This window comes from Salmo salar, chromosome ssa01, assembly GCF_905237065.1.
Source record: "Salmo salar chromosome ssa01, Ssal_v3.1, whole genome shotgun sequence".
Taxonomy (NCBI): Eukaryota; Metazoa; Chordata; class Actinopteri; order Salmoniformes; family Salmonidae; genus Salmo; species Salmo salar.
Window position 1 is genome coordinate 126,182,685 of NC_059442.1, and position 22,181 is coordinate 126,204,865.

The window sequence follows — 22,181 nt, forward strand, 5'->3', positions numbered from 1 at the left end:
CATGCTGTGGGGATGTTTTTCAGCGGCAGGGACTGGGAGACTAGTCAGGATCGAGGCAACGATGAATGGAGCAAAGTACAGAATGATCGTTGATGAAAACTTGCTCCAGAGCGCTCAGGACCTCAGACTGGGGCGAAGGTTTACCTTCCAACAGGACAATGACCCTAAACACACAGCCACGACAACGCAGGAGTGGCTTCGGAACAAGTCTCCAAATGTCCTTGAGTGGTCCAGCCAGAGCCCAGACTTGAAACCTGATCGAACATCTCTGAGGAAACCTGAAAATAGCTGTGCAGCGACGCTCCCAATCCAACCTGACAGAGCTTGAGAGGATCTGCAGAGAAGAATTTGGGAAACTCTCCAAGTACAGGTGTGCCAAGCTTGTAGCATCGTACCCAAGAAGAATCGAGGCTGTAATCGCTGCAAAAGGTGCTTCAACAAAGTACTGAGTGAAGGATCTGAATACTTATGTAAATGTGATATTTCAGTTTTAATAAATTTGCCAAAAATTATAAAAGACAGTTTTTGCTTTGTCATGATGGGGTATTGTGTGTAGATTGATGAGGGAAAAAACGATCTAATACATTTTAGTATAAGGCTGTAACTTAACAAAATGTGAAAGAAGTCGAGGGGTCTGAATACTTTCTGAACGCACTGTATATACAAATGTACAATGAGTAGCATAATACATACAGAGATCAGTTATCCAGCCCCTCAGGATCACTTGATACGAACCACTGATTTTCCCAGATCTGTTTCTAAATTGGCTCTAAATTGTCTCCAGTGTGTGTGGATTGTGCGTCCTTGCTTGTGGATTGTTTGGGATTAGGGGCTCAGAAGGGCTTCTTCCATCAAATTGTTAGGGTCTAACTGAAATGTAAAAAAAAAAATACAATTGTCACATTTTAAAGTCCATTTTATTGCATTTAGTACACAAAACATTTATGTGATGCACGGTCAATCAAATAAACGTTCGATTTCATTTTATTTTTTTAATAAAACAAGACAATTTTGACAATTTCCGAAAAAAAAAGTGCTTACAGGCTATTGTCTCAATAAATACGAGAACATTGAGGTCTTGTCTCCCTTAGTCCCTTTGTAAACACAGGATCCTATTCCTCACTGACTCCACTCCACAGCCAAGACACAAAGTTACAGTTTCACACAATCTCCCTCTCCCCTGTCTGTCTGCCAGTCAGGCTGACCAGCCACAAACGTCTATATACACATCATATCCCCAGTCCGCTGTACCACATCTCCATTTCACCCCATAGAAGTGAAGCAAACACAGGCTGGACAATTGTAGAAGACAACAACAAAAACACTGACCTGACATGGATCCTGCACAGACATAAATGATAAATTAGTGACAATACACCTGGTTAGAAAAGGGTAGGTATTACATGTAATGTGACATGTATCGTCTTTTAGTTCTTCTTTACAACTGGAGGAAGATTATCCGGTAACACATTTCAGACCTCCCTCTCTTTCTCTCATACTCTGTGATTGTTCAACACTTTACTCTGTGATTGTTCAACACTTTACTCTGTGATTGTTCAACACTTAACAGAGGTATGCCAATGTCAAAAGCCTCACAAGGCTGTTACTGTAAATCATAATTTTACAATTTGGAGCTTCAAATGATTGAAATATCTATATTATAATAATACATTTATATTTATCATAATCTTTGCACATGATGACGTGGTGAAAATTAAAATCACCCCCCCCCAAAAAAATGGTATTTCAATATTTTCACCAGTAAAAATGTAAAGTTACACCTTGGCTATTTAAAAAAATCATCCTAATAAATTTGAGTTTTTAGTTTTCTCTGTGAATTGGTGTTTTACCTCAGCTGCCTGGAAATGAGTCATAATTGAAAACAACCGTATTAGGGTTGTTCTGTTTGCTTATCATGGATAAGATAAGGCACACAATCTACCCTCATCTGAGGCTTATATCCTGTACAGAAGGCTGCTGATGACAGTGTATTAACGAAGAGCAAATTACCACATGATCTCAAATAATACCAATACTAACAGCTGTGACTTAAAAAAAAAAAAATCGTACAAATTTTAAGTTCGAAGTAGATTCCACAACAAAACTCAATTATTTCGCATTCCTTCATGGTATAATCATAGAGAGAAACGAGGGAGGTTTCTTACCTCAGTGTCCTCTGTCAAGCCCACAAGTCCAATCCCTTGCCGTTTTTTCCCCCTCATAAGTAAATCTTCAGAAATTTGACAGCGCACATGAGGCTGTATTCCTGTTAGCCTGGTCCCGTCACCCCCATCGGAGGATGGAGAGAGGAGTCCTTTCAGTCCAGCTCTGCACAAGGAGCTCATAGTCTGGTTCAATGTGTCTTGACCTTGAATAAGTCCCAGTGAGCAAAAGGAAGGGCTCACATCCTCCATGACAACAGTCAGACTGGCTGTATAATCATAATCCTGTTCGTGGGGAAAGAGTCGATGAGACAGTCTCTCTTTCTCTTTCGCTCTCTGTCCGAGTGGTTAAGGGTGAGAGGTCAAGAGTAGAGAGCTTCTCAAATCTTGATCCTTTCCTTAAGTCATCTTGCTGATGGGAGGTCAGGATTCAAGGGTCAGAGGTCATGGGGGGGGGTGGCGGCGGCAGCGTACATTAGTTAGCGGCTGAGGGGTAGCTGGGGCAGCGACATGGCTTGATGGGGGTTCAGGCTCTGTGTCGTTAGAACGGAGAATGGGTGGCCTGGTGGAACAGAAGAGAGGGACACGTGAAATATTATAACTCAGTTCAGCACAGTTACAAGATGGGGGAGCAGTAAAGGAACATACTCAAGCACAGCACAATTTGTTTAATTGTTAGAAAACTTGAACTATTGACACAGCGAAACACAGCCTCTACAGAGTAGACAAGGACAAATCCCACCTCTTTATTTTCTCTGAGAGGAGACACAAGGGTGAAAGTACTGAAAAGGGAGTTGGTGAAGCAGAGTGGAGGGCTTTGTGAGGATGTAGTGAAGAGACTAACCAACGTAACACTCACTGTCGATGTATCCGTGCAGGGCCACCATACGCGCCCTCTCAGGACTGCCAAAGGGGGAGTAATGCAGATCGTCGGGCAGCGAAGGGGGCATCCGGGACTGGGGGTGGCCTTGTGAGGGTCCGCTGTGCTGGGGGGTATGCTTTTTGTGTCTTGCTCTGCAGTTTTGAAACCAAACCTATGAAAATGCAATGTTACCAGCTGTCATATATATATGTAGCTATATTCTCATTGTTTTACCACCATGAGTCATGTGACACTTAGCATACACTCCAAAGCAACTTACAACTTATTTACATTATTGCTTTGAGACGGCGTGAACGGACCCTCACCTGTATGACTCTCCTGCTTAGACCCGTCATGTCCGCCAGCTTCTGCAGGGTCTGTGCATCGGGGTTGTTGTCCTGCGCAAACTGAGCCTGCATCACCTGGGAATTGTACATAAGTTATTCGAAATACACGACCTCACTGTCTCAGCTATTTTGACTGTATATTAGCAAATAGTGTAGTATCAGCTACCCAGAAATGAAAATGGAATATCGCCGCAGAGCTAAACTACAACGAGCCCATTTGAAATGAATGAGACACCAAACAACACCTGACAATGTTGCCAGCAATGACCATTTAGAAGGTGACTAAGACGGAGAAATCATATTCCCCAGCCTATTTGTAAAAGAATTGTAATATATTATTGACTTATTATTGGAAATAGAAATGAGGAGACAGGGACCTGAGGTTCCCTCCTCTGTGACTTACCTGCAGCTGCTCAGCGGTGAAGGAGGTGCGTGCTCTCTTGGCAGGCTTGGGTTGGCTGTCCTGCTCTGACGGCACCGCCCCCTCCAGAGTGATGCCACTGCCTGAGACACCGGGGCACAGAGACGGGGAGAAAGAAAGGGAGGATAGGGAAGAATGAGAGAAAGACAGGGAAAAAAAAGAGAGGGGGGAAAAGCTATATTTAGAGTTTTCCCAGTGAGAATTGTTATCACCACAGTTACATCACAGTGTTATACAATCTTATGTTCCAAAAAGGTACTTCCTGGAACCAAAAAGGGTTCTACAAAGGGTTATCCTATGGGGACAGCTGAAGAACCCTTTTAGGTTCTAGATAGCACCTTTTTTGTAGTGTAGTGGATAGAAGCCTATAGTGTTGTGTAGCTGTATACTATATAAAAGTGTACACATACAGTAGGTTATCGTTTTGACAGCAACTTTAGAGAGCAGGTTCTAGAGAGAACACTGAGATAGGACGCTCTAGACTAGTGAACCCACTCAGAGCAGGTTCTAGAGAGCCCAGAGACTCACCGCTCTCGGCAGCTCGTTTGAGGTTCTCCACCATGGTGTCGTAGTGGATCCTGCAGAGCACCTTCTCCTCCACCAGGCCAAACTCCTCCCCCGTGGACAGCTGCCTCTTGCAGGAGAAGCAGGCGAAGCACGCCAGGTGGTAGGCGTTGCCCCTGGCTCGACGCACCCAGTCGCTGGCGTAGATCTGGCGGCCGCACCGGGCACACTTTGTACCGAACTTACTGTGAGAGAGAGAGAGAGAGAGAGAGAGAGAGAGAGAGAGAGAGAGAGAGAGAGAGAGAGAGAGAGAGAGAAGACAGAGCTGTGGCATCAATATTCTGCTATAGAGGAGGACAAAAAAAAGAATTTAAAAAAAACGGTCTATAACCAGACTTCTTATTATGTCAACTTTATGTACAAAATATGACCGTGTTTAGAACTGAATTGAACTAGTCAAATCCATGAATTTAAATGGATGCACAATGTGAAAAGCGACATTCGGACTGGACCTTTCAATAAATCAGGTATCCCCACCTTCCAATGATTTATAAATAAATGAAGTCTTCCATATATCAACTTTTTTTAAACTTTCAACACTTGTTCCACACTGAACCAATCAGCTCTTCTGAGGACACTAACATTATAGATTTGAAGCAGAGCCTGGCTGATTACATGTTCTGGTCTGATTTTAAGAGAGGGCGAGAGAGAGAAGAGAGAGAAAGAAAGACAGAGAGAATCATGCTGATATATATTTTTTAATAGATAGCCTACTGTAGATCACTTGAAATAGAAATAAAAATGGTTCTGTCAATATTGCAGAGCTTGGTTTTTGCTTGTTCAGTCCATCAGTTTACATTATGAGTTGAATGGAAGTGGAGAATTATTTCATTTCAAACTAATAGGTTCACTGAATGTCTTGGCCTCGCTATCCGGGCTCCATTTTTGCCAAAGTAAATGTTCCTACCGTCATGATTTTGACATGAAGAATATTTAGCCAATTTGATGTTTTACACCAATATCACAGCTGTTAGCCACGTAAGTATATGCAACGAGGGGCACATATGACAAACTGAAGTACTATCAATGAAGTACTACATTTAGTTGATCGTTTCTGACTGCCTGACTGGCCTTGTCATAACCTTCATCAAAGAGGCTATTGAGAGATCAGGTGTTAGTTTGTTTGAACTGGACATGTCCAGCCAGTTTAGATCCAGACATTCGGGTCGACCCAGTCAGTGTTTCAGGGGCAGGGCGGGGCCGATGTGGACGGACAGAGAAAGGCTGTACTAATGGTCTGCAGATGGCCCCTAGCCTGACCATCTGTGGGTGTGTCCGCGCTTGCGTTCATGCGTGTATGACAAGGAGAGTCGAGTCAGTCTACTAAGAGGAAATGACCCCTTGCCGACCAGGCAGGGAGCAGCAGACTGATTTGGTAGAAGGCAGCATCTCCCCGGCTCAATGCCAGGCGTCCCAAATTGCACCCTATTTCCGACACAGCGGCCCTGTAGGCCCCGGTCAAAAGTAGTGCACTATATAGGGAATAGGGTGCCATTTGGGATATCCCAGTTCCAGAATGACGCCATGAGGTTGAGTCTGAGTTCTTATGTGCTTGGCTTCCCCGCTCCACTGACTCTAGTGCTGAAAGAGAAGCACTCTGGGATACGTCCACAAAGAAATGACACATCGACGTACTAAGACAGGTCTGAGACTGACTGTACAGACCTGGCTGGCTGGATGTCTCAGCCTCTTTCCTGGGAAAAGATACTACAGTACACACACACACAGTACTACGATATACACACACACACGCACAGTCACACACACACACACCTCTCCTTCCCTTGCCCGATCACCTAAAATGCTCTGTTCCTGCTACATCCATTTGAGTTCATAGATAGGACTACTGAGTTATGAGGGTAAGGACCGGAGGTACAGTATACTACACGTCATTATGCGAGAATACACACTGCTCACAGCAAAAGTCTATTCAAACTTTGTGAAACTATTCCAGTGTTTGTGTACTTTAAACCCGACTATCTATGGCCCTCTTTATTGAGAATACCGCGTGTTGATTAATGATGCATTGTGGAGGACAGTTAAGAAAGAAATGTTGTGGAACAGAACTGTAATCTACCATGACAGCTTGTCTGCCTCAGACTCTACGACACAACACAGAAGTGTGTGTGCGTGTGTGTGTGTGTGTCTACGTGTGTGTGTCTGTGTGTTTTTTTTGCACGGCATGCACGCATGTGTGTGCATATCATCATCTTTCTTCGTCTTCACTAGCTTTGTAGTTAATTATGCCTTTGTATCAAAAAGCCGGTGTTTATTCTGGGTGTATGCCAATCCCCTATTACCTTTAGGAGGAACATTCTCTCCACAAAGCTTTCCTCCAGCCCTCCTCTCTGCTCCGCTCAGCTCCACATTCATCTACCTACAGCTGAAGAGAAGTATATTCATCCCCAAGATTATTGAGCTTGAACATGGGCAAATTTCTTATTGAAATGTCCATGTACATTTTTTTCTGCAGATACTATTATGAAAGCATTCCAACACGCATTCCTTTTTTAGTCCCCAGTCTGAAATGAAGACCAAAATTACCATTGTATGAGATATAGGCATATTTTCTTATCCAAACAGGATACTTGCCCTATTTCCTACCAGGTAAAAACACCTAATTTCCTCCTAAATCAGTAAAGGACAGACACATCCTGGTGTCCTGAGCCTCAGTGTGTTTGTTTACCTTCCTGACTTCTCCTGTCAGACAATCTGACATCTCAAGTCTCTTTTTCCTCTACCAGGTCTGGTTTCACTCACGGCATGCTCCTCTCAGTTGCTACGGAGACCTCATCAGTGCCTGGCGGGAAGCAGGCTGACAGCGGGGCGGGTTGATGAGGGCGGCTGGATAGGCTACATACGGCAGCTCCCCCCCAACCTCATACACGCACACACCTTCCGTCCCCTAGCACCGCAGACCGCCCCAACCCCAACGCAGAGGCGAGGACGGCCACTCAGGTTACCGTGTCAGCATCCCAGGGTGCCCCTGATTGGCGGTGCTTTGCAACTTCCTGTGTGGCCTGCGGCTCACGGCAGCTCACGGCTCGCTGTGTTTCTGTTTCGGGGCCTGGCTGACAGAGAGGCTTTAGTTACTACAGCGCCTGCTCTGTCCCATACCCCTCTACCCCTCTGCTCCTCCACCACCCACCCCCCTTAGGCAGAGTAAACCCACTCTGATTTCCTGCTATTACGCCCCATTACAACAGCTGTCAGTCCAGAGCCAGATGAGAGACTGACACAAATGAGAAATATCTCCTTGTTTTTCTCTCCAGAGCCAGAATGAGGAGTGAGTGATGCCTGTCTGGTCCTCAGGACTCCCGGCAGTCTAACCCTTCCTACAGGCCTAGCAAGTAAACTGGTGTTGAAACACCATTGAGGTGGAATGTCAAGCTGCACAGTGGAAAGGTGGAGAGAGTTTTCAATCAAACCCTCTCTGCAGCAGAGCAATAAATTCAGTTTGACGGTTTTATACACACCTGACCAGTCACTGGTTAAGATCATTGTAAACAAACGAACTCCGCATATGGGGATGCTTCTGGTCCCAACCACAACAATGCCCCATCATTCATCACTATGGCTTCCAACCATGTCCATTTCACAATACAAAATCCTCCATGTTTTATTTTAATTGCTGCCCCCACTGGAGGGAATAGAAGTATTTGGGGTTTCAGGGTAAATGGGGACGGGGCCAAGGGAGCCTTATGCTGATATGGGTCACATATAACATTATTATTGTGTAGCAGAATGCACACACAATTTCCATATTGTAAAAAACTTCACCTTAATGACTGACGGCTGGACAAGAGTAAATAAACAAAGGTCTTTGTGTGGAAGTAGGCACAGTCAGTTTTACATAAGCAGGTTCCCATGGCAGGCACACACACACACACACACACACACACACACACACACACACACACACACACACACACACACACACACACACACACACACACACACACACGTGCTCGCACACTGACGCACACACACACACAACACACCCGACGTGGACAGAAAGATTAGGCATTTTCCCTAAGCGCCTGTTGGAACGGGAGACTCAGAGACGTAGTGATCCCTGTGTGGGCGCGCATGCGTGTGTGTGTTCCTGCGTGTGTCTATGTGTGTCGAGTGTGACAGGAATCTACGCTCAGAAACATGTTGACCCGGACAACACTGGGTGCTGGGCTTGGGGCTTTAATTGCTGGTGATTATAAACCTCAGACCAGTGGCTCTGTATCAGGTTACCATCAGAAAAACACCAGGCTGGCGGACCCAGCTCAATGCTCACTCCTCCTCACAGCTCTGTGCTGGTGTTGTTGAACCCTCACAGCTCTGTGCTGGTGTTGTTGAACCCTCACAGCTCTGTGCTGGTGTTGTTGAACCCTCACAGCTCTGTGCTGGTGTTGTTGAACCCTCACAGCTCTGTGCTGGTGTTGTTGAACCCTCACAGCTCTGTGCTGGTGTTGTTGAACCCTCACAGCTCTGTGCTGGTGTTGTTGAACCCTCACAGCTCTGTGCTGGTGTTGTTGAACCCTCACAGCTCTGTGCTGGTGTTGTTGAACCCTCACAGCTCTGTGCTGGTGTTGTTGAACCCTCACAGCTCTGTGCTGGTGTTGTTGAACCCTCACAGCAACAGTGCCAGTATGAACCCCCCCCCCCCACATCACACACCCCTAAGCAGGGTCACTCCCTTCACCTCTCTGACGCAACCACACACACCTGCACACACGCACACACCTCTCTTTCTGCAGGACCTGTTGCCATCCTCTGAGGGATTGGAGTCAGAGCAGGGAGATGCTAACGTGCCCACTGACTATGACTTTGCCTGGGGTGCGAAACTTTTCACACACATGCACACACAAGCATGCACGCACACACAGACGCACAAACTCGTGCATGCACGCACGCACACACAGACGCATACAGAGATGCCGCTGTGCCCACTGACTGTCGGGACAAACCGTTCCCAGGCTCCCTCTCTAGTGCCAAGCTCCCTCTCAAGCTTGGAACCATTAAAGCCCATTCACTATGTCCACAATAATACGTTAGACAGTCAATCACATTCCGCCTCTAGTTATGTTCCCAACATGCCACCATACTCTTGTGGTAGCGTCTCAAATGGCACCCTATTCTCTACAGTGCACTACTTTTGACCAGGGCACTTGGGGCTCTAGTCAGTGCACTATTTAGGGGATTTGGTGCCATTTGGCACATAATTTTGCGTCCGTCACCAGGAAAAATAGATCTTTATGATGTGGAATTATTCCCGAATGAAATAAATAAAACAAGAAACGACCAGTTTAGAATGTTTGGGGGAATTATGAACGAGAAACGCTGGAGGTTCTGTGGGTTGCGTTGCGTTCAGTGTTGCACTCCTCTTCCGACAGCAGATGGGTGTATTTCTTACAATAATGGGATTTTAAAAACGTGGCAACAGTTAAGTTCAAACGCATTTTTTGTTCAAGTTTTTGAATATCTTTTTGAGCACCATAAAAGTACACGACCCGCATCTCACGTGAGGGGACACTAGTTACGAAGGAGAAACGCAGGAGGTTCTGCGCGTTGTATCGTGGGGCGTATGGTGGACTCCTCTTTCCTACAACAGATGGTCACACTGTATGGCTTACAATATTAAACTTTACCAGATGAATGTCCAAAATGTTTCGATCATCTGGAAAACTTTCCATAAATAGAAACCAATATGTACATTTGAATATTTCAACATATCGGTCCGTAAATTAAATGACAGGCAATATCATTCTGCAATGATCTCCTTTTTAAATATGACCTTGCTCAGCTGTAAAGCAATTCCCTCTGCAGTTTATTATGAATGGAACAATGGAACAATTCTGAGCCAGAAGAGTTCAATATAATTAGTTGTTAATGACAAACTCCATGTGATATTCTCAGGATGCATACAGTTTTTTAGTATTTTAACTCAGATGAACATTACCTCTAGCTATTAAATAAGAAGCTATAGACAGATAGTGTTTGACATTTACCCTGCGTTATGAGAGACCGTCTCATGGATCAATTGAGCTTTGCAATCATAGTAGCTCAGTATTGATAATTTTCTCTTGTAAACATATTACATAAGCATCATATTTAAAAAACTATATCACGTTTACACTCCCTGCATGTATCTCTGATGGTGTTAATCTATTACTAAAGTCCAGTAATACATTCTTGGTTGACATTGACTTCTTTTAGTTCTGTAGTCTAAGCCTTGATGCTGATCTGGTAACTAGACTCCACGCCCGCATGCGTGGACACAAGTGTGGATGTTCCTATCTCAATAGATCCACTGTGCTACACAGGGACCGGGTCTCTCTGTGAAGGGCTTTAGATGAAACATCTTGTGAAGCATCACTTCAGATTATTAGCCTAACACAGAAAATAAACCTTCCGAGGCAGCAGCTCCTAAAACACAGTATCGACTTTAAAGGGCCAGTCACTTCACATTGACTGGAAATGGATGCGGAGGAGAGGAGGCCTGGCCAATTGAGAGCTTGCATTCAGGCTCTGTGTTGAGTGCTCTGCAATCATGATACACTGGAGACGCGCATGTTGCATGAGACTTCACAGTTTAGCTTTAGCCGCGGAGTGTTATTCTTACTCTGCAGTGTGTGTGTGTGTGTGTGTGTGTGTGTGTGTGTGTGTGTGTGTGTGTGTGTGTGTGTGTGTGTGTGTGTGTGTGTGTGTGTGTGTGTGTGTGTGTGTGTGTGTGCGTGCGTGCGTGCGTGCGTGCGTGCGTGCGTGCGTGCGTGCGTATGTATGTAATTACAGGTATTTGTAAATATTGTGTCAAATGTGTTGTATGAATGAAGCTGGTGAAATATAAATATATATAAATATAGAATATTATAGAAAATATAACAACATTGAGAGCATTGAAAGCAATTATGTTTGATGTATATTTTGTGTGTGTTAAATAATGTGGAAAAATATGAAACTATCAACAAATATAATAGTGCAAGCAATGTGTTATTGTGTTATTGTGTGTAGGAACTGTAGAAGTAGTGTGTAACAACATGCTATATGATAATAGCCCAACAAATTGTAGTCTTAGGGTAGCACTGATTGGAATCGTTATCAGTAAGTGTTACTGTGAATATCTTCTCATGTCTTCATGTCTACACCTGTTGTGTTCAGCGCATGTGACAAATAACATTTGATTTTGATTTGATTTCTGTTAGACAATCTCACGAAATCCGTCCAGAGATTAGTCTTGATTTATATTTGGTCACAATACATGTTTTGGTATGTATTAGATTATATGACAATAGAATAGCAGATTAGATAACAATAGAATAACAATAGAATAACGGATAGTATCCTACAGTATCATACAAGCATTTCAGTACACCCCCCCCCCCAATAACACCTGCTAAATGTGTATGCGATTATATAATCAGATTGTAATTAGTTGATCTCTCTTTGCTTTTTAAATCAAGAGACAAGCTGACAAACTGACGATGATTTAAAAAGTGTAAACCTGTACAAATTAAGTCGTGTTAAGTTGTGTTGTATGTCGTAACATCATTATTATTGATGTGGTATTGGCGTTGTTGTTATAAGGCCTACTGGCCTAGGGCTTTTGCAATTGCTTATTGTTATAATTCTTTTTTAATATGATTTAATACATTTGTTATTCAAAACTGCAAGGCAAAGAAGCATGGATATTGCCCAGTGTTATGCGCATTTTTTAAATTTAACTAGCCAAGTCATTTAAGAAAAAAATCTTACTTACAATGACGGCCTAGGAACAGTGGGTTAACTGCCTTGTTCAGGGGCAGAACGACAGATTTTTACCTTGTCAGCTCGGGGATTCAATCTAGCAACCTTTCGGTTACTAGCCCAACGCTCTAACCACTAGGCTACCTGCCGCCCCATTGATATCATCTTCATCATTATATGCGCGTATAATATCCCATCAATTTATAATTCCTCCAAAACACGTCTCACTGCACGCCCCATAACAAAAGCCTATACCAGCAGAATTACATTTATTTTATAACACCTCAATATTTAGGCCGACGACGTAGCCTCAACAATGGGATTCATAAAAAGTGGCTACAGTTAACTCCTACCCTTATTTTGCTTATAAGCTTTTGAATACCTTTTTAAACACCGACACATACAATTATGCGCACGGCCACTATCACGCAAAGGAGAGGCAGGTTTTCGTACGGCAGGCGGCAGGCGGAAGCAAACATCCATAATATTTTGAAAACAAAGTCAAAAACTTACCCTACCTGAAATAATCCATTTTACAGAAGATCTCTTTGTTTTTGATGTAACAGCTGTTGTGTTGACGTAACGACGTCCGGCAGACAGAGCACTCCAGACACCTCACGTGCCAGATCAAGTTATTTACCTGCAAAACAAAACAGTGGTAAAAAAAAGAAGCTTAAATAATAATCATCATCATCATCATAGTAATAATAATTATAACAATATGTCTGTATATAGCCTATGTGAAATCAAATTGAATAGGTCAAATTACATTATTTCTCAAATAGTAGCCTAGGCTAAACGATTTAAGTTAATGAACATGTCCAATAATAATAACAAAATAAACAACTGTAAAACTAGCATAATTCATGTAGGCTATTATGCACTTTGCAATTGATTTTGTTCCAATAAAAAAACATCCATGACTTAGTTGATATTTTGGTGGAGCTACAAAGACAGTAGAACTTTTATAATAAATATGTTTCCCTCTATCCGATAAGTTTCAATTTGATTACGCATGTAAAACATGTATACAACACGTATGGCCATTGGGCCATTTGACTTCAGCTAAATTGTGTTTTCACTCATCAAGTGTGCATACATACGCAGACCATGCAAAATGTTTGAATATTGTGTGATTTTTATTATTGCCTTTAATGTTAAAATTATTCCTAAACCTTACAATTCGTTGAAGAATAATTCAAATGTAATGTAAATGTAAATGTAATAAATATATCTTATAATTGTTTTTGTTCTTCTCGATGTTTGCCCGTGTAGCGTAGGCCTAGCCTACCAAGTAAAGGCAACGAATGAAATATCAATTTTAAGATATACACAAATATTAGATTATTACTTCGTTCTCCATATAAGAAAATGGGCCATGTGAAAAATAAAGGGGTATGTCCTTGCAGCACTAGGCATATAGATTATTAAACAGAAAATAATATACAGCGAGCTTTGGTGGAGTGGACAATTGGGTCTGTTTTATGGGTGAATTTCAAATTATTTTTTATGATCAGCTAATATTACCGCACAAACCCCATACATCAAATATCATTATGCTATAGGTTTTCTGAATACATTTTTTTTATAGAAGCAAAATGTTAATATAATTTAAATATAAATAGCATATAAAGAATCGATTACAAAATGAATATAGTTATGCATTTAAAATGAACATGCATCGCTTCCTGATAAAATAGTTTCCACATGTATCGCTTCCATATAAAGACTTAAAAGAAATGGAGCACAGATAGTGGAATAATGATCCCCTTAGTTTAGTAACACACACTTCCTGCAACTCTGCAAAACACTCCCAGCCAGTTGTTTTTACTCCGGAGCACGCAAAGCGAGGCTGGGCGTTGTTCTTGATGTGAATTTGAAAGACAGAAAAACCATAACATGATGTATGACCCTGGCCTATCTAGGCTACTGTCCTTTCTTTTGTTTTAGAAAAAAAAATCTTATGTTCAAAACAATGGAGCTTCAGAAGATCAACACTTTAGCCTACTAAATTATTTCAGGGTTTCATAATTCGGAGTATGATTTTATTTATATTCGTATTAATATTTAGAGAAGATAATGTAGTCAACGTGGATGTAGCTTGGGCTAAATACATCAAACATGTTTGTAAAGTTGTAAAAACAAAAACAAGTCAAAAGGATTTTCCGTATCTGTTTTACATTCGCCAAAAAATAAATCCTATGCTCGTGCGGTTTTAGCCTTTTCATGACCAAATAACGCGCGCACTCGCACCTTGAGTAGGTATCGGTCCAGGATCTCCAAACCACAGCTAGCGCACACGTTCTTCCCGGTGGACGGCACGGAGGAGGCGGTGGAGATAGGCGAGCAGATATACGGGGTAGAGGGGGGACTCGGGGAGGAGTGCGTGTCCTCCCTCTCCATGTTCGATCGGTGCGATTCTCCGTCCGAGTGAGACTGCACGAGAAACAAGTCAAAAATAAGGACAGGGATACATTTTTAGCGCATCTGGACCTAAATATTTGAAATATTACAGTCTATAGGCTACCTCATGACCCAAGTCATGCTTAGCATAGAAAAGCATATTTAGGCTCGCTATCAGGGTCACCATATATGTTGCATAAATACTTGACAGGCAATAGACAACTAATAGCAATAACATTACATTTTACGCATGGCAATAATTTAAGCGTCAGATGCTATAATAATAAACAGCAATGCACACATTGCAAATAATGCATTAAAACGTTTACATAACTTCTCACCATGACGTGTGTGTATTTGGCTTCCACGCAGCGCGAGGCACCCGGTGTACTCTGCGGCGTTTCTGGAGAAATCACCTACAAGACAAGATTCAACGGCAAGTCGAAGTCAACTCGCGGCTAACGTACTATCCATCTCCAGCCATGAAATCCTTGAGAGACATTGCAGCCCTGAAGCTATATAAAGCGTTCAAACAATAACTCCCGATTTTAACTGTTGTGGACTATTTAGGGCCCTGCAACAAAAGCTGCCGTTTTAATGAAGCTATTTCAATTTGGATTGATTTTTCTCTGCACTTAACCCATGGCTCTTAAAGTAATCGTGTTTTCCTCGCAATCCAGGGAACCGAAAAAAAAACTACCTGCAATTACAAATAGCTTGAAATGCTCACGATAAGAGGAGACCCGGAGTGTCAATTTCAACTGTCAATCAGAAAAGGCAACGGGCCACCCAAAGAATGGCAAATTTGATTTTTAATGGCACTAATTAAAATCTAATTCTTCTCTGGCGAATTGGCATGTTGAAGAGGGTGGACTGCAAATCACACTTCATAATAGACGCGCTTGTCTCTTCATGGCGCGAGGCGCAGCTGATCTTTGTACACAGCCAGTGATTCTTATGATATCAATTTAAGACACATAAAAACAGTTGCAGTTAAGAAAGCAACATGATGACAGCAGATAGATTAGCAGTAAGATCCTAGTGTAGTCTATACAGTGGTATCAGCCAATACTATGAGGGTATCTTAAACATGCATGCTAAACCAGAAAGCAATCTTTCAAATCCAAATTATTTTTTACGCATATATTTTACGCATAGGCTATTATTGTAGGCGATTGTTTTCTTCACATTACCTGTTTTGAGGGAATTCCTTCGGATAAAAACTTATTTCCCTCTGGTAGAGGGGCCAAAACCTCATTTTTCCAATACATGAACGCACTTGGGATTCTGATAGAACGTAAGTCGAGTTCCCTTCCCTTCCCAAGCTCGGAGTTTGAACTGATTTCACTTTCATGCAAAAAAAGATGCGCATCTATTGTATTCTCCGTGCCATGGATTTGCAGGGTTAATACACTTCTTGTTTTGAACCCACAGCGTGTTTTACTTCTAACCACGATCGATGCAACGGCCTCCCAGCACACATGCGATATAAAACATGAGAAACAGTTATGGTATCTATATGATGAAGCTCGTGGGTGTTGCAGACGGACGACCAAGTGGAGGTTGCTCTTCAGAACGCCTTATTTAGAACACTTAGAAAATTCTTCCTTCCCTTTTTTTCCCCTCAGTTAGGGATGGAATTGCTGACTACAGGAAGTAGATGGGTTGGCAGGTTTGCTCGAGATCTGCAAGAACGCGAGACACAACTAGTGAGAGCAGGTTAGGGGTACCGTCTCTCCAAGCGCAATTCGTCTGAAGTGAAAGTTTAGTTGCGCTCCAGGATTGGAGGGGGGAGGGTAAACTTGTATTATGGCTGCGAATATGGTACGGTTCATGGACACCAGTTTTCTGACACAGCACCGCTATAATGGAGTTTTGGCATTAGGCAATTTCTGTTATGGGTCATAATAAATAACCCATTTCCATGTTAAAGTAAGTCTGATGTTGGATAATGTGGGTTCAAGTCAATGCTTTAGGATTTAGGTTGAATTGAAAACAACTATTTAGGTGTTGAATAGTTCCTTTTTATGTGTGTTTATTATTACATATTTACATTAGCCTATTATTTCTGCATTCCACACACACACCGTCATAAAAAACAAAGTCTCTCTGGAAATGATTTAACTGGCTATCTTTCTTGTAAAGTGATTCTAAAGAAGGCAGTCATTAGAAACATACCACTTCATCGAATCATGTTTTTATAATTTGCATAATTGCAACATAATTATGCACCATAAAGGTTTATTAAGGTTAAATTATTCATGCTATAAATGTATTATTTTAGATTCTTTCACTTTGCGAGACTACAGGCGATAAGATTTTAAACGAGACACACAAAATAAAGGTTTATTTACAGTCCAATTTATTGTTAGGCCTCTAATGTCAATTTATTATTATTTGATACGTTGACTATTATAATAAATATTAATATTAGGAATTGTTTCTTATATCCGATTACTGAAAGATTAATCTCAACGGAAAAGTTTGATTCTGCAAGAGGATCTATTGAAAATCTGACACAAAATAAACATGACATCTCATTCTCACCCCAAATATGGGCTTTCTAGGACCTTGAAGACAATATGCTTGTCTCATTGACTCATGCTGATAATCCTAAAAACGCATAGGCCTATTTATCACAGCATCAAAAATACCAACTAACAGTCATTTATTTATTAATGATTGAAATGATGCATAATCAGGTCATCCTATGATTTCCAATATACAGACTACCATCTTGAGACCCGCGCGAGTAACTGGAACTTTGGCAGTAAATATGTCACGGTTGCAGACATAACTGAAGGCGCACGGATCTCCCTTTCAAAATGAGAACCATGTTGAATGCTACCAAGAGTTTGTGATTTTCCGAAAGCTGTTTCAATCATATCAGGCGTTTAGCTATGTCACTGTAAAAACATGTTCAATTCACAGGAAGATTGCTAAATAAATCATATTGAAAAATGTTGTAAAAGGTCAAATATTCTGAGGTAGGCCTACTCTTTTTCTTACCATTCAGGTTGCAGGCAGAGTAACCGTGCACCGCTCATGTAGGCATCAATCGGACGTCCACATTTCAGGTGCTTGCAACTTAATGGGAGCGGGGTGAAAAAGCTCAATGTGATATCAAGCTAATTTCTTGATTTAAGTAAATTCTATTAGCGTATTTTTATTAGTCAGACTATGAGGACTGGAATGATATAAACCTCATTGAAGATAGAGAGCTATACCGTGCACAACATCGATGAGTGGTAAATCGATATGGGAATCTCCTGCTCAGTTGAACCAGATTCTTCTAAACATTTGGCAGATCTACAAATTATGGGATACATAAAATAGCCATGTAAAAACTTCAAAAACAACACGTAGACAACAATATAGGGCGGTATATTTACATTGAAATTAAAAAATACAAATACTATTTGTTTTCAAGGACAATTTTATGATTGAATAATATAATCTACGAGTTGAGTTGCAATGTAGTTTACTGGGTGTCATAACATCAATAAAAATAGTAATATTGTCCAAAGTTGCTCAACATTCTCCACTTATGATGACCCTCGAATCACACTCAAATATAGCCAAATACGTGTTATGAATAAAATACATTTAGCGTAACCTTCTTTGATCACAAGAAACACAGAATGGTGACAACCACTCAGTTCTAAAATACATGATTTTATGCCTTGCCTTTTTTGTTACAGACCAACTTAATATGCTAATGATAACAAGTGACTCAGAGCACGTGAGAAACATATTATACTGTATTAGTCCACTACATCAGGTCAAATTGGAATTATGAAGGGTAATAATGTCAAACTCCCAACACTGAACGGCAAAGACAGAAATGAAACATTACAATAACAATGTATTTGAAAAAAATCCTAACAGAAAAACAATAGTAAGATAAATGAAGGTGTGATATTCTACACATCATACAATACATATAGCCATTGAAAATTGTTTTGGCTGAAGTTGTAGAAAAGTAGATTACAAAAAAAAAAACCTTCCTTGAAAAAAATGTATAATTCCTCTTCCAAGTAAGAATACACACAATAGTAAATAAATGTAAATGGCTTGTTGGCCATCTGCCCAAACCTGAAGTCATACAGTTTGGTGGCATGACTATAGCCTGGTCCCAGATCTTTTTGTGCTCTTGCCAACTCCATTGCAGTCATTGTCAATGAGTGACAAGGAGTTGGGATAATAGCACAAACAGATTGGAATCAGGCAACTCCCACAACACTACAGTGTAATAATAATTTAACAATCTGAGCATATTCCATATATATATAAGTTTGCATCATGGTAACGTTAATTAGAACTTCAATTGTCTTGGAATCTGTTAACTTATTACAGGAGACCGCTGTAGAGGAAGTCACTGAGCCAGTCAGGTATTGGTAGGGTTGCAAAATTCCAGTAACTTTGTCAAAATTCCCAAGTTTTCCAGAAATCCTGGTTGGAGGATTCCAGATGTCCTGTTTATTCCCTTCTGATATTGGGAATCTTCGAACACTGGGAATCTTCAAACAAGGAATTCTGGAAAACCTGGGAGTTTGGGGAAAGTTACCGGGGGAATTTTGCAAGCCTAGGTGTTCGATGTTCTGTCCCCTGTGTGTCATCTCCTGAACTTGCGGAAGGGTCTGCTGTAAGGCTGTTGGCGTTTCTTCTCCGGAGGCTTGTTGTACATGTAGGCTGAGGGGCCCTGGTACTCCTCGTCTGGGTTCTCCTCCATCATCTGAAGCTTGGCCTCGATCGCACGAATCTTCGCACTAGTACTTTGTATGGGAGGGAGAAGAAGAGAAAGTGAGTGGGTAGGAGAGAGCAAGAGAGGGAGAGAGTGCGACTGCGAGAGAGCTACAGAGTGAGTGAGTGAGTGAGTGAGTGGGGAAGTAAACGAGGGAGAGTGGGGGGGGTGCAGCAGGAATAAAGGGAAAAAAAGGAAACTCTTCCTTCTCTTCCTCCACACTGACTGGTCTATGGTTGGTGAGTTTGTGTTATTGAAGTTTATGGTAAATTAAATTAAATGCACTTTCCTGAGGACTCTCCCTTCAAGGAGAATTTAGCTTTTTTACAAAGAAATCTAAATTTTTTATGTAAATGGAATGTTTATAGAAGGGTCCAGACACTTTGGTTGTGCAATTTTCACTTGTTTTTGAGAAACTTACCCACACCAAATATGTCCTTTTAGAAATGGAAATGCTCTCAGCAAGGTTCGTACAGACAGTGACAAGTCAAATTCAAGGCCTTTGAAGTACTTTTTCAAGCACCAATATTTATTTTCAAGGACCATCAATTTGCAGTAGTTCCTATTATGCAATTGTTTCTAGTTGCCACCAGATGGCAGTATATTGCCACAACCTGATGAAAAAAAAACAACTTACTATTCATCACTACCTTCTTTACAAGTTTTACTCAATATTACGTTTCACTACTTATTTATTACATACATGAGTGGTAAGTCAGTACTGATGACGTCGACTGATTTCCTTATATGAACTGTAACTCAGTAAAATCTTTGAAATTGTGGCATGTTGCGTTAATATTTTAGTTCAATGTACATGATAACAATATTAAATTGTCTTTATATTTAAATTATCTTTATATTTCACACAATCTTAGGTCCAACAGGCTGTCCCAACACAATGACATAAAAGTGAATTCTAATAGTGTAAAAGGCCCCTAGTTTACTCTAAAATGTTGTATTCTATACCCATTTGAAGAGAAACAAGTTATGAATGTGTTTGATAAGATTAAAGAGTCTCTCAGGGGATCCTATTTAAATTTTAAAGAACCCCACATGGGTCCCCGACCCCAAGTTTGGGAACCACTGTACTACTAACCTCTCTCCTTACTTGCTTCAATGCTTCCTCTCTCTGTGTGTCTCCTTTGCGTCCTTCATTGCAGCCTCCATTCAACGTTAGCTTCTAACTTCATCCTTCTAGCCATAACTAGCTACCATATTATCAACCAGAGCCCTTGAGCTACATAGCTAGCAAGACATCTGACTGAAATATCAGCGACTATTTACCGGATGTACACTCGTTCTCCGAGTCAGGGAGTTTTTGTTTGGGGGATGCCTGTTGACACAGCCGAGTTTCCCGTAGGACAGAGAGGTGAATGAATATGCTGCTAACAAGGCAAATCCGGGGGAGCAGACGAACATACATTAATAATTTGTAATTAGAACGCAGATCAAGAAGGCTTCTGAGCATTGATCAACGCTGGGAATGCAATAATAAGTGCGTAAACTATAATTAACAAAATAAAAACGTGAGTAAATGCTATTTCACAAATAAAAAGGTGCGTAAATGGCGTTTACCCTCTACTACATCCCTGGTTGGGTCTGGCAAAACCCCTTCATAAACGTCAATATCCTGCCAGGCAGGATTTCATCTACATTTGACTGGCATTTTAGCTATCGATGTGACGTTTGGTGGTGCCTAATCAGTCAGTTCTGTACCTGCCTGGCTGAGTGGCAGTGTGGGTGGAATATCCGAGTTTGCCTGGCAAACAGAGCGCGAAACACATGAGGAAATAGAACTCTGTAGTCTGCCTGGAAATTAATTTGTAAGACCAATGCATTTTTCATATTAGAAGTACTAACTTGAGAAAATTCTTATTTTCAAGGTGTTCTAGTACTTGAATTTCAGAGTGCAAAACTAGCAGAAGGCTACACAGACAATTGAACAGCTGGACAGGGGTAACTGCTCGAGTCGCAGAAAATGGAATTTAATGTTGTGGAAAAAGTTTGGAATGACAATTTCATGTGTACAACATCTAAAAGACCTGCATGACTATAATGACAGCATTTCTAAAAGTATGCATTTGGGTGTTTCAGAGCATTTGTTAATGTTTTTCAAAACCCCCGTACTACACAACAAGGATGACGAAGTGAATCGCTGGTTGGGTAAGTTTCAAAAAAAATAAGTGAAATCGCAAAAGGAAAGGGTCTGGAACTTTCTATAACATGCCACTTACATCAACAATTGAGATTTTGTTGTAAAATAGCAAAGATCTCTTTTAAAGTCCATCTTAGACGTGGTTGTTTCATCAATAAAATAAAAAGTGTTACATTTGAGCTCAAGAGGCCATTTGTTTTTATAAATGCTACTTTCCACTTTTTTTATGTATAAACCCACCTCAACCACACTCCAGTACTCCTGCACACCGAATACGGTACTGACACTGACCTGTATATACTGGCATTCTCGTGTTTCTTTAACTCGCATCGTAGTTCTTGTGGGGTTTTATTCGTACTTAAATGTTTTATTCTATTTTTATCTACACACACAAAAGTATTTGGACACCCCCTCAAATTAGTGAATTCTATATATTTTTTAAAAAATCTTTATTTAACTAGGCAAGTCAGTTAAGAACAAATTCTTATTTACGGCCTACCCCGGCCAAACCCTAACGACGCTGAGATGCAGTGCCGTAGACTGCTGCGCCCGTATTTCAGCCACACCCGTTGAAAACAAAACGAAAATGACAACAGTGGCGAGGCAAACTTGGCTGAGAGGACCAGCACATGAGTTATAGGGTAATTAGGCTCCCTCAGCAAAGTATCTGAATAAAATAATATATTGGAGAATCTGAGTAATCCACCATTATAGCACTTTAAAAATATTTAGTTTAACATGTTTACCAGGTGGCCAGAGCTTACTCATGGGCTAATATTTGCCCTG

The 22,181-nt window shown here is 41.3% G+C and overlaps 2 protein-coding genes across 7 annotated transcripts in view; both read right to left on the reverse strand.

Annotated features, from left to right (window-relative positions):
- Window positions 1–546: 546 nt before the first annotated feature.
- lhx6a (LIM homeobox 6a) lies at window positions 547–16,183 on the reverse strand. 3 transcript variants are annotated; one of them, XR_006757082.1, is made up of 10 exons: window positions 15,690–16,183; window positions 14,838–14,912; window positions 14,347–14,529; window positions 12,612–12,733; window positions 4,321–4,541; window positions 3,775–3,875; window positions 3,351–3,446; window positions 3,007–3,196; window positions 2,166–2,724; window positions 547–870 (listed from the first exon to the last, which is right to left on the reverse strand). XR_006757082.1 is itself a non-coding variant. In XM_014125934.2 (9 exons), exons 1-9 carry the CDS (start codon window positions 15,765–15,767, stop codon window positions 2,642–2,644), a joined length of 1,149 nt encoding a protein of 382 aa, XP_013981409.1. In that variant the 5' UTR covers window positions 15,768–16,183; the 3' UTR covers window positions 899–2,641. The 3 variants fall into 3 exon arrangements, 2 of the variants coding, with proteins under 2 accessions (XP_013981409.1, XP_013981417.1); XM_014125934.2 differs by lacking the exon at window positions 547–870 and having other exon boundaries at window positions 899–2,724; XM_014125942.2 differs by lacking the exon at window positions 547–870 and having other exon boundaries at window positions 899–2,724; window positions 3,022–3,196; window positions 15,690–16,181.
- A 1,681-nt stretch (window positions 16,184–17,864) lies between these two features.
- Window positions 17,865–22,181, reverse strand: part of rbm18 (RNA binding motif protein 18) — a 25,938-nt gene continuing 21,621 nt past the window's right edge. For all 4 annotated transcript variants that reach the window (XM_014125961.2, XM_045688423.1, XM_014125952.2 and 1 more), the window contains exon 6: window positions 17,865–19,271. In XM_014125961.2, the coding sequence (XP_013981436.1) occupies window positions 19,112–19,271 (160 nt within the window). In that variant the 3' untranslated portion in view covers window positions 17,865–19,111. The remainder of the gene's footprint in view (window positions 19,272–22,181) is intronic.

Coding starts and splice junctions, on each gene's coding strand:
- lhx6a (XM_014125934.2), bottom strand. CDS start 15,767: ATGTATTGGAAAAATGAGGTTTTGGCCCCTCTACCAGAGGGAAATAAG. Junction 14,913..15,689: donor AAGGAATTCCCTCAAAACAG/GTAATGTGAAGA, acceptor CTTGTCTTGTAG/GTGATTTCTCCAGAAACGCC. Junction 2,725..3,006: donor CGACAGTGAGTGTTACGTTG/GTTAGTCTCTTC, acceptor CTGTTCCACCAG/GCCACCCATTCTCCGTTCTA.